The sequence below is a fragment of the Triturus cristatus genome, chromosome 5_1 (genome assembly GCF_964204655.1).
Source record: "Triturus cristatus chromosome 5_1, aTriCri1.1, whole genome shotgun sequence".
Lineage (NCBI taxonomy): Eukaryota > Metazoa > Chordata > Amphibia > Caudata > Salamandridae > Triturus > Triturus cristatus.
This window is the reverse complement of record NC_140587.1, coordinates 49021401-49034287: the sequence shown is the minus strand read 5'-3', so window position 1 is coordinate 49034287 and position 12887 is coordinate 49021401. Positions and strand designations below refer to the sequence as shown.

The following is a 12887-nucleotide window of genomic DNA, read 5'->3' as shown; positions in this document are numbered from 1 at the left end:
CATAGACAGATCAATGACACTAAAGAATTTAGCCTGACCCATGGTGCTGAGCATCTCATTTATGTTGAGGAGTGGGTACCTCTCAACCCAGATGTTCTCGTTTAGGCTACGCAAGTCCACACTTAAACGGATGCCCTCCCCTCTAGCCGTGGCTGTAGTAACAACCGGCGCCAACCATTCCGACATATCGACATGTTGTATGACTCCCAACGTGCACAATCTTTCTAGCTCTTTCCCCAATGGTTCTCTCATCTGGTAGGTACGGGACGCATCTTGTGTACCACTGGTTTGGCATTGACCTTGATTTTAATTTTATGTTGATAATCACGGAGGAGTCCCAGCCTATCTTCGAACAGTTTAGGGAACTCTTCACAGATGTGGGTGCTGGGTAACATCTGGTCGGTTAGCAGGACTTGTTCCTCCTTGTTGGGGTTAAGGATGATTCCCAGCTCCTTTTGGTGCTGCCACCCTAACAGATTTGATTCTGACTCCACGATGTACACTGTGCCTACAGTGACTCTCCCTTTAAATTCAATTTGCAACTCTCTCATACCTAGGAGTGGTATAGGTTCTTTGTTATAGCCTGTAGGGAAAACGTCAGGTTTCTGCAAGGCTTTATTCTCCCAGTTGTCAATGCTTTCGTAGTCCTTACAGTTCAACAACGTAAATGGGGACCATGAGTCTGCAAACATGGTAACACTTTTGTTGTTCAACTTCACATCACACTTGAGATAAATTATATTCACAGTGTCAGTATCTTCTTTAAGTTGGAAAATGTACTTTTTCTCACTAGGCAAGACGCATTTTATTTTTTTGCTTACTGTGCCCCCTACACTCGTGCCCTCTCCGTGGTGGGGATCGCCTTCTCTGCAAACCCTTGCAAAGTGACCCCTCCTATTGCACCTCTTGCAAGTGACGCTCCTAGCTGGGCAATGAATGTTATTGGCAAAATGGTTGCTGCTGCCACACCTGTAGCATCTGTAATTCCTTTCATTCCCAAGAGGCTTTTGTACAATACTCTTATTTTGCGTTTTGTTTACCTCACATACCTCCACTTCGTCTTGGATTTTTGCTACCACTTCTGTTGTGGTTTTCATCTCTTTAATGCATTTTGCGGTGTGTTCCACTGATTTGGCAATGCTGACTGCTTCTCGAAGGAAGGGGTTCTTTGCTAACAGTTTTTCTTGGATGCGCACATTGTTGGTGCATCTAACCAACTGGTCTCTAATTAATGAGTCTGTCAAATTTCCAAAATCGCACAATTGAGTGAGGCCTCTCAATGCCGCAACATAGTTGGTCACTTGCTCTTGTTTACCTTGGGACCTACTGAAAAATTTGTGCCGTTCCAATACTACATTTATTTTGTCCCCAAAGTGTGTTTCTAACTTCGCCATAGTAGTGGCGTAGTCATCCATATCTTCCACTGCCTCGCCATTTTGATTTTCTGGTTCTGGCATAGTTTTGTAAATTTTGCGCCCCTGTACACCCGAATTGTGAAGAAGAATGTGCTGTTTGCGCATGGCAGTGAACCGTTCCCCACCTATGACAATTAAGTAAGATTAAAAAAATTTGACCCATTTCTTCCAGCAAATCTCAGGTTCTCCTATTTTGTTTAAAAATTGAGGTTGCTGGGTCATACTTGCCGCTGCCATCATGGTACAGAACAGTCCCCCACAGTATGATGAATGAAGCAAAAACAAGGGCAGAGATGAAGTGGAGTGGAGAACTCACAAGAGGGGGTGGTCACTTTAGAGGTCCATTCTGGGACAGCATATTTAGCAGAAAATAACTCCAGTCAACACTGCCCAGCGCCTATCCAGGTGCCGTGTTACAGGGTGTCAACACAGTCTCGAAAAAAAAACACAGTCAATTGACACAGTGACATGAAATTGCACATTATCTAACATAACAGTCTTTAGCCTGTACAATATTTTGTTTGGATCACCCAGTCTTTCTATGAATAGCAACTTCTGGTAAAGCCCCTCCCATGTGTCTCCATGGATGGAAATGAGGGTGCTTGAAAACACAGCACTCGTGCGCACTTTCCAGAGCAGTTTGTGGCTTTAATGAAATATTCACTTACTCTCGTTCCTATGGCAACAACACGCTCCACATAGAACAGAGAGGCTTCAACCACACGCTGCCTTAGGAAACGCTAGCAGGGAACTGCGCATGACCTGAAGAGAAGAGTCTCCTCACGGTGCCTGCTCCCACACGCTGAACAGCTGCCACTATCGCCAGCTAACAGGAGTGCACGTCAATTGCAGAACCCAGCAACCGTCACTCTACATGCTCTTCACCGCACCTTCTTGCCGCCGATGGTTCTTCGCCACAGCTACATGCAGGATTCTCACTTCCTCACACGCGATGACCTAACCTGAGTACCTGACTGGGCAGCCGGTGTGCGACAAGAGCTTCTTCTGTTTTCATGATGCCGCCTCCATCAGTCAGCTGATCCGCAAGAAGAATGTCACGAGGGACTCTCGCTACGCTGTCAATCTTGGTGAAAGAGCTGAGTCCACTGCACTTTTACGAGCTGCCTCCCAGGCGTCACTCCGCTTTGTATCCCGCTGTCAAGGTTCGCTTAAACTCCAAGTATGACTTCAGCTGCTTCTATGCGTAGATTCCTTCTCAGTGCATGCCCACTTCACAAGAAGACATGAGGAACACAATAAACTTCTATCTATTCCTCCTCCCTTAGGATTAATGGAGAAAGTACAGAGAGGGGAGATGGCTAAAACTGCCCCCTTCGCAGCAACTCGTCGCCAGTGTTAAAAAGTCAAAGAAAGAGGCACTGAAGAATGTCCAAGCCTACTTTATTAGCCATCAAACTCTCCAGAACAACTGACAATAGTCAACATTCTAAGTCTCGCTTCAGCAGAACATACCATGGTGGTTGAAAGGGAAGGGGGGTGTGGAATGTACCAATAGGAGAAAAGCGAGATTACAACAGAGAGCCTCAACCTTTGATGTCTACAGCTGATCAGTTGCCACTCAGGCACTTTCTGTTACCAATGGAGAGCCTCAACCTTCGATGTGTACAGCTTATCACAGTTGCCGTGTTACCAATGGAGATCCTCAACCTTCGATGTCTATAGCTTATCAGTTGCTGCTCAGGCTCTTTCTGTTACCCATGGAGAGCCTCAACCTTCGACATTTACAGCTTATCAGTTGCTGCTCAGGCTCTTTCTCTTACCAATGGAGAGCCGCAACCTTCGTCTATAGCTTATCAGTTGCTGTGTTACCAATGGAGAGCCTCAAACTTTGTTGTATGCAGCTTATCATTTGCCGCTCAGGCTCATTCTGTTACCCATTGAGAGCCTCAACCTTCGATGTCTACAGCTTATCAGTTGCCGCTCAGGCTCGTTCTGTTACCCATGGAGAGCCTCAACCTTCGATATCTACGGCTTATCATTTGCCGCTCAGGCTCATTCTGTTACCCATTGAGAGCCTCAACCTTTGATGTCTACAGCTTATCAGTTGCCGCTCAGGCTCGTTCTATTACCCATGGAGACCGTGAACATTTGATGTCTACAGCTTATCAGTTGCCGCTCAGGCTCGTTCTGTTACCCATGGAGAGCCTCAACCTTCGATGTCTACAGTTTATCAGTTGCTGCTCAGGCTCGTTCTGTTACCCATGGAGAACCTCAACCTTCGATGTCTACAGTTTATCAGTTGCTGCTCAGGCTTGTTCTGTTACCCATGGAGAGCCTCAACCTTCGATGTCTACAGTTTATCAGTTGCTGCTCAGGCTCGTTCTGTTACCAATGGGGAGCCTCAACCTTCGATGTCTACAGTTTATCAGTTGCTGCTCAGGCTCGTTATGTTACCCATGGAGAGCCTCAACCTTCGATGTCCACAGCTTGTCATTTGCTGCTCAGGCTCGTTCTGTTTTCAATGATTCAACCGGACACTTGAATGTTGCATCTTCATTTAACAGTCCTATGGGAAAGCTCCTGCAGGACTGCAACTCTTACAAAGTTCCTGCCACTAGATTCAAGGCCCCCAACATTAGCAGAGTCTAGAGCGTTCCTAGTGCTTTTTTGCCAGTTATTCGTGCAGGAGTTCATGTTGTGGGGCGGTTCTAAATATGTCTTTCAAAATAGTGTGGGCCCGATTCACAGAACTAACTTAAGACAAAATCCTAAACTTACTACCATTTTGGTATTCCCAGAATGCACTTACTGCTTTTGGTATTCACAGAATGCACTTACTACTTTTGGTATTCACAGAATGGATTTACGACTACTAACTGTACGTCCGCACTCGGGCCAGAAATTCCGCCCCGGAGGCGGAGATTCCGGCCCGGAGGCGGAGAGTCCGGCACGGAGAAGGGGCTTCTGGCCCGGAGGCGGAGCTTCTGGCCCAGAGGTGGAGATTTTGGCCATGGCTAAATCTCTGCCACTGGCCGGAATCCCCACCTCCGGCCCGGAAGCTCCGCATCTGGGCCGGAAGCCCCGCCTCCGGGCCGGAAGCTCAGCCTCCGGGCCGGAATTTCCGGCCCGAGTGCGGACGTAAAGTTAGTAGTCGTAAATCCATTCTGTGAATACCAAAAGTAGTAAGTGCATTCTGTGAATACCAAAAGTAGTAAGTGCATTCTGTGAATACCAAAAGTAGTAAGTTTAGGATTTTGTCTTAAGTTAATTCTGTGAATCGGGCCCTCTCTCTTCAGCTGTGCTGCGGTGTGTCCTCAGACAGTGGATCATTCAGATCCAGCTCTGACCATGAAAGAAATGGCAGCAGACTCATTAAAACCCATATCTTTAGTTGCTACAGATCATGTGATGCATGTGCTTGCTAATACTGTCAGCATCCCATGGCACAAGTACTTTCTAAATGTCGGACTCCCGTAGTTCCATCAGAGGTTCCTATACACAAACTATAAAATTCTAAATGCTGAACCGAGCCCTCTAGATGGGCACAGAGTCTCCCGGTCTTGGTATGAAAGAGAATCCAACCCTTTCTTCCTCCCTGTAGAGAAGAGTTTACAATTATCTACATCACTCAACGAGAAATAGAAATAAGAGTGCTTGTGGTATTTGTAAAGAGCAAAGCTAGGAATAATATCGCAGAGTGCTGTGCGGGATCAAGGGAAAAGCTAGCAAGTGAGTGGCGTTGTTGGGTTATGTGAGTGGAAGCGGACAAATCCTAGAATTCATTCCAGACACATCAAGAGATTAAGGTGCGGCTAAGCTTGTTCAAGGGAATCGGAAGTCCTCGATTTTACTCCTGTTACATGATCCCCACAAATCAGGATGGTTCAGACCTATTCTATATCTATAGCCAATTTCTAGTTTTGGAATCGTATTTTGTTACCATTTCAGAGTTGAACTGCTACCAAGAAGGACATCAGAAGTGAAGACTGGAATAGGAACAGCATGAACATTGTCTCCGAGATTAGTCTCCACTGTCCTTTTTATTAATTTGGCAGCTTATCTTCCACTCCAAGGCTAAGATGATTGACTAATTTATATTCTAGTTTCCTTTTGAACTTTAGGCCCTCCTCAGGCATCAATATGTAACAGACACTCATGGACTGCTTTGTAAAGTGGTCCAGATCTCACTTATGTTCTCAGAAAATCAAGTGATTTGTGCTCACAGACTGTCTCTAAAGCCTACCATTCCATCCTCTAGAAAATGTCTCAGTTCTTTAAGGTTCAGTCCTCCGTTTCTCGATTCAAGACCAGAAAAACATTGTGTTGGTTTTAAAGAGTCCCAGGCCTTATGGTGCCCTGGTTCTGGTGCCAGACTGCCAATGGGGAGTCGGAGATGGTCTGCGGCACTACATAAGACGGAGATAGGTCTTGCATTACCGATTCAATGAACCGTTGCTCAGACTTCTACAAACAACAAAACCTCTTCCTTTTTCCTGAATAAACTTTGTGATTGACCCACTCTGTCTTGTGCTATCTATATTTGGGACTTGACTCTCGGGGGCTTACTTTATTGCCATGTATGATGCTGTCCTTAAGTGAGAGCAGCTTCTCCCACTCTCAATCCTTCAAGGTTGTGGTCTTCGCCTTAGAGCCATCTTTGTTACCCAGACATTTTCAGGGTGTCCCTTACTCCTGGATGGGGGTGAACTGCGATTCTCTTTCAAAAGCCTCTTCGTGTGCACCCTTCAATTCACCAAAGCTGGAGCTCTGTAACAGGATTTAATATCACAGCCGGTAAGAGCGTATCAAGGTTGCGATTTATTGTTCATAAATTAGCTGGGAAAAATGAGCATTGCATATAGTTGCGGAAGGTCCTGTAGCCTGATGACCACCATGTTGGCTCATAAGTCTGTTTCCTTGGACGATCCCTCTAAATCGTGGCCTGTGCACCACAAGGATAACAATGGTATGGATAAAGCAGTGGAATAACAGTGGCCTTTAGTCCCTTAGATGCTGCTGGACCCACTAAATGAAGAGCAGTGGAGAACCTAACTCCTTGTTGAAAGAGCCGCACAAATTACAGGCATGTCAAGCCAAGACGCATTTTTGATGTAGTTCATGTTTATCCTGATGAAGGAACCTGGAACACTTTGGGGTTGTAATAGATGAGCACATTGGAAGCGGGTTAAATAGAACTTTACCTGCTGGAGCCCTCTCCTTACACTGCAGAATGGACACTTCCAGACTCGTTTTTCAGTAAATTGGTGACAAAGTACAACCTACGCCTGCAAATGAGAAAGGACACCAGAACTGTTAACTCCTTAGCGATCTCATTCAGATGTAAGGGAATCAGACATGGTTGGGGACTGTTTCCAAACCCCATGCCTGATGTTCACACAAAAATTCTAGACATGCCTGTTGATGGCACTAAAAGTACTAAGTCAAAGACCTGCCAAGAACGAGGGCTTTCATACCAACAGAGGCAAAACCCTTACAACGTTGTGGCCTCTTTTCAGGATGAAGCCAAATGCCTAAGTGTGCAACACTAGCCTCTAGTTATTCTGTCAAACAAAAGCAATACAATTAACAAATGCACACCCTCAAAACCCCAGAAAGGTCACAATAGGGGATACACATCAAGTTAGAATTAAGAAGCAACCAGAGCGTCCTCTGGCCTTTTGCACTCCAGAAGGAGCCCAGTTCATATAATTTATTAGAAACTACTACGAAGTGGGCGATACACTTTGCCCAACACGAAGACACCGTAGCTTCTTAGAAGATCTTCAGTGCTTCACGTAGAACAAAAGGACATCCCGATAAGAGGTGCAACAACTTCTAAAGGTAGCATAGAAGAGGTTTCTGTGTGAATGAGGATGGATTTAAGTTGGTTAACCAATCCACCAGGAAATGACATTTCCAGAGTCACTATCTCAAGCATGATTTGTTGCTTTTTCATGTAAGAATTGCTTGGTCATACATGGTTCATATATCACTAATGTCCTCCCAAACTATAGGATGATGTGTCCCATTCAAGAGGTATTCAAAGTCAATGGGTGCAAGCTTGTGGAAACTGGAAGATAGAATGATGCCACTTTCAATGACAAGCGGGCCCTTTGTTAAAGCCATAGGCCGGATCAGGCTACACCCCAGCCTCTATGTACAATCTAAGATGGCCGCCTTAGGTGAAACCCAAGGCCTACCTGCTTGTTTGTTCACTGAAAATGGAGTTCAAATCAAGTAGATGGGGTGTGCTAGGGAATATTTCATAGCAAGTGACCTGAGAGGTGGTGGACCACTGGAAGTATGGAGTATGTACTGTACCATTTTATAAGAGCCTGCAACGCAAGGACCTTGGTGGCTGGCACAGGTAGTGAAATAGTAGAAGCTGATAGTATTCTCACTAGCTGGAGGTTGTTGTTCCTATCACCCCCTAAGAGACATGCGCGATTCGTTTAGCTGGTGCATTCCTCTTGCAGAAATAAGAAATAGGCTAACCTTTATATGATTTTCATTTCCCATGAGTTCAAAGGTCGTGTTCTTAGATTCCTTTCTCCACATAAATGCTCTTTTGAAGCAAAACAAAAGAATGTTCAACACTTTTTGAAAGGAAAAGGAATTCTCTAAGAATTCCTTGATCCTGGAAGTTGGAAACATACATTGTCCACTGACATCCAGTGCAGTAAAGTGCATGGTATCTAGCACTATTACATACAGTTCCTACTATTGGCAGGCAAGGAGACTCTGGCGACCCACATAAAGACTCTTGACAGCCACAATCCCCTATAGCACTGATAGATACAGCTCCTACTATTGACAGGCGAGACTCTCGCGACCCACCTAAAGACTCTTGACAGCCACAATCCCCCATAGCAGTAATAGATATAGCTACTACTATTGGCAGGCGAGGAGACTCTCGCGACCCACCTAAAGACTCTTGACAGCCACAATCCCCCATAGCAGTAATAGATACAGCTACTACTATTGGCAGGCGAGGAGACTCTCGTGACCCACCTAAAGACTCTTGACAGCCACAATCCCCCATAGCAGTAATAGATACAGCTACTACTATTGGCAGGCGAGGAGACTCTCGCGACCCACCTAAAGACTCTTGACAGCCACAATCCCCCATAGCAGTAATAGATACAGCTCCTACTATTGGCAGGCGAGGAGACTCTCATGACCCACCTAAAGACTCTTGACAGCCACAATCCCCTATAGCACTAATAGATACAGCTCCTACTATTGGCAGGCGAGGAGACTCTAGTGCCAACCACCTAAAGACTCTTGACAGCCACAATCCCCTATAGCAGTAATAGCTACAGCTCCTACTATTGGCAGGCGAGGAGACTCTCGCGACCCACCCAAAGACTCTTGACAGCCACAATCCCCCATAGCAGTAGTAGATACAGCTCCTACTATTGGCAGGCGAGGAGACTCTCGCGACCCACCTAAAGACTCTTGACAGCCACAATCCCCCATAGTAGTAATAGATACAGCTCCTACTATTGGCAGGCAAGGAGACTCTCGCAACCCACCTAAAGACTCTTGACAGCCACAATCCCCCATAGCAGTAATTGATACAGCTCCTATTATTGGCAGGCAAGGAGACTCTCGAGCCAACCACCTAAAGAAGACTCTTGACAGCCACAATCCCCCATAACAGTAGTAGATACTGCTCCTACTATTGGCAGGCGAGGAGACTCTCGCGACCCACCTAAGGACTCTTGACAGCCACAATCCCCCATAGCAGTAATAGATACAGCTCCTACTATTGGCAGGCAAGGAGACTCTCGCGACCCACCTAAAGACTCTTGACAGCCACAATCCCCCATAGCACTAATAGATAGAGCTCATACTATTGGCAGGCGAGGAGACTCTTGCGATCCACCTAAAGACTCTTGACAGCCACAATCCCCCATAGCAGTAATAGATACAGCTCCTACTATTGGCAGGCGAGGAGACTCTCGTGACCCACCTAAAGACTCTTGACAGCCACAATCCCCCATAGCACTATTAGATACAGCTCCTACTATTGGCCGGCAAGGAGACTCTCGTGACCCACCTAAAGACTCTTGACAGCCACAATCCCCCATAGCAGTAATAGATACAGCTCCTACTATTGGCAGGCGAGGAGACTCTCGTGACCCACCTAAAGACTCTTGACAGCCACAATCCCCTATAGCACTAATAGATACAGCTCCTACTATTGGCAGGCGAGGAGACTCTAGTGCCAACCACCTAAAGACTCTTGACAGCCACAATCCCCCATAGCAGTAATAGATACAGCTCCTACTATTGGCAGGCGAGGAGACTCTCGCGACCCACCTAAAGACTCTTGACAGCCAAAATCCCCCATAGCACTAATAGATACAGTTCCTACTATTGGCAGGCGAGGAGACTCTCGTGACCCACCTAAAGACTCTTGACAGCCACAATCCCCCATAGCAGTAATAGATACAGCTCCTACTATTGGCAGGCGAGGAGACTCTCGCGACCCACCTAAAGACTCTTGACAGCCAAAATTCCCCATAGCACTAATAGATACAGTTCCTACTATTGGCAGGCGAGGAGACTCTCGTGACCCACCTAAAGACTCTTGACAGCCACAATCCCCTATAGCACTAATAGATACAGCTCCTACTATTGACAGGCGAGGAGACTCTTGCGACCCACCTACAGACTCTTGACAGCCACAATCCCCTATAGCACTAATAGATACAGCTCCTACTATTGACAGGCGAGGAGACTCTCGCAACCCACCTAAAGACTCTTGACAGCCACAATCCCACATAGCAGTAATAGATACAGCTCCTACTATTGGCAGGCAAGGAGACTCTCGCGCCAACCACCTAAAGACTCTTGACAGCCACAATCCCCCATAGCACTATTAGATACAGCTCCTACTATTGGCCGGCAAGGAGACTCTCGCGATCCACCTAAAGACTCTTGACAGCCACAATCCCCCGTAACACTAACAGATGCAGCTCCTACCATTGGCAGGCAAGGAGACTCTCGCGACCCACCTAAAGACTCTTGACAGCCACAATCCCCCGTAACACTCACAGATACAGCTCCTACTATTGGCAGGCAAGGAGACTCTCGAGCCAACCACCTAAAGAAGACTCTTGACAGCCACAATCCCCCATAACAGTAGTAGATACTGCTCCTACTATTGACAGGCGAGGAGACTCTGGCGACCCACCTAAAGACTCTTGACAGCCACAATCCCCCATAGCAGTAATAGATACAGCTCCTACTATTGACAGGCGAGGGGACTCTCGCGACCCACCTAAAGACTCTTGACAGCCACAATCCCCCATTGCACTAATAGATACATCTCCTACTATTGGCAGGCGAGGAGACTCTGGCGACCCACCTAAAGACTCTTGACAGCCACAATCCCCCATAGCAGTAATAGATACAGCTCCTACTATTGGCAGGCGAGGGGACTCTCGCGACCCACCTAAAGACTCTTGACAGCCACAATCCCCCATTGCACTAATAGATACAGCTCCTACTATTGGCAGGCGAGGAGACTCTGGCGACCCACCTAAAGACTCTTGACAGCCACAATACCCCCCACCCAAGCAGAAGCAAGCCAATAGGGAATCTGCTGAGAGGCAGCTCCCCATGTGAGCTCCGGGGGGAATGCGCGGTCTACTTCCAATATCCCAATGCGGAGTTCTTGGGCCCAGATGGAAAGCAGGAGTGGGGTATTCTTCAAACAAGTTGGAGTCCTTCTCCGTGGAATGCTGGGCTGCGTTTACCATGTTCCCCTCCCTTTTGGATGTGTATTTAGTTTGTAATTAACTTTCCATTGATAGAGCTGATAAATGTAGATAAGGGTAAGCGGAGGAAGCTACAATACCTAACCCATTTTAACTGATCCACGGTAACTCTGAGTGTTTCAACAGTGGATTAATAGTCCTTTGGGAGGTTCCCAAAATGAGTGGGTGGGGAAACGGGGGTTATGGTAATTTCTGTGTGTGAAACAAATTTTAAAATGTAGACAAAATGTAATCTCCTTGATATGCGGTGAATGGTTGGAGAAACACAGATGTAGCTCTGTAACATGATTTATTATCACAGCTGATAAGAAGGTGTTACGTTTGCAATGTATTTTTTTATTTAGTTGCAAAATTGAGAACCGGAAATAGTGACTAAAGCTCCTTTAGCCTAATGACCATTGTCTTGGTTTATACGTCTGTCGCCCATCTTAAGAAGGTGCAATACTACAAAGGGTCAGTCATGAACAAGAGTAGTTATATTACATTGCCTGTTTGTACAGCTCTTATAGCCATTGGTAAAATGCTTCTAATGCCCTCTCCACCTACAGAATGACCATGGTTTTCTTTTCCACAGGCGACAACTTGTCCATTGAACATCAAGGTGGACGAAGCTCAACGCTGTGAGATGAACCGGCGATACCAGGACATGATGTGCCGTCTTAAGAAGTACGGTTACGACCCGCGGGTGCACCCCCTCTTCTCAGAGTATCTGGTTAATACGTATGGCATCATGAAGGACCGGCCCCTGCCAGGCAGTGGAGAGCTGGCTTCTTTCAGTGACCCAGAGGTTCTGCGCAAAATGGCAGCTGAGGCCATGCCCGCAGATGTGCTGAAAGATGTGCATCTCCTACTTAACTGCTTGGTACAGCTGGCGAAGGAAGACGGGAAACCCCTCTTCATCTGGTAGAACAAGAGAGAGAAAGAAACTCTTGACTGGTAGAACATTTCCAGACCCATGAATCCCCCCATTAAAGTTCATTCAAGAAAACCATCACTACTGATCAAATCTGGCTCTGCCTGTGGCAACCAGATAGAAAATCATTAAAATACCTGAAAACACAAGTGGTGTGTGTCTATGTCAGTGAGGGCCTTCGCTCCAGCAGGGGTCTGGAGAAAGATCACGGGGAAATCCATGAATCTCGCCTGGATGGACTACTGGAGCAATCTGCAGGGGACCAGGAAGGGATGTGCCAGAGATGGAAAGAACAGGTAAGGGTTCAAGGCAGAGCCATGACTACAAGGCCCGGCCGGCGGTCATTGGTTGCAATATGGCAATGTGAGAAAAGGGTCAATAACAACTGGTAAGGACAATTGACAGGTGTAAGACCTAAAAACATGACTGGTAGGATAGCTGGGAAAATTGCAAATTATAAGGGTCATCATTTATATATCTGATTGATCCAGGCAGCAGATTAATAATCAATTGAATAGAATTTGTTAAAAAAATTAATGAAAAAGATTAAGGGGCATATGTATCAAATACCGTTATTGCGATTCTCAAATAGTGATTTTTAGAGAATCGCTATTTGAGAATAGCAAAACTGGATGTAATGAAAAATTTGCAAATATTTTGTGATTCCTTGGCTTCCCATTCATTTCTATGGGCTAGGAGGCCCATAGGAATGAATGGGAAGACATTCTCAATTTGCGATTCGCAATTAGAGAATCGCAAAATGAGAATGCAATTTGAAGGGTGTCAAAAGGACACCCTGTTGCACCCCTG

At 46.2% G+C, this 12887-nt stretch overlaps 1 protein-coding gene across 1 annotated transcript in view; it reads left to right on the top strand.

The window, feature by feature from the left end:
* The window catches only part of LOC146830136 (speriolin-like protein), a 125752-nt gene extending 113681 nt beyond the window's left edge, over window positions 1–12071 (top strand). The window contains exon 4 of the mRNA XM_085604018.1: window positions 11739–12071. Within this exon, the coding sequence (XP_085460144.1) occupies window positions 11739–12071 (333 nt within the window). The remainder of the gene's footprint in view (window positions 1–11738) is intronic.
* Window positions 12072–12887: the final 816 nt, after the last annotated feature.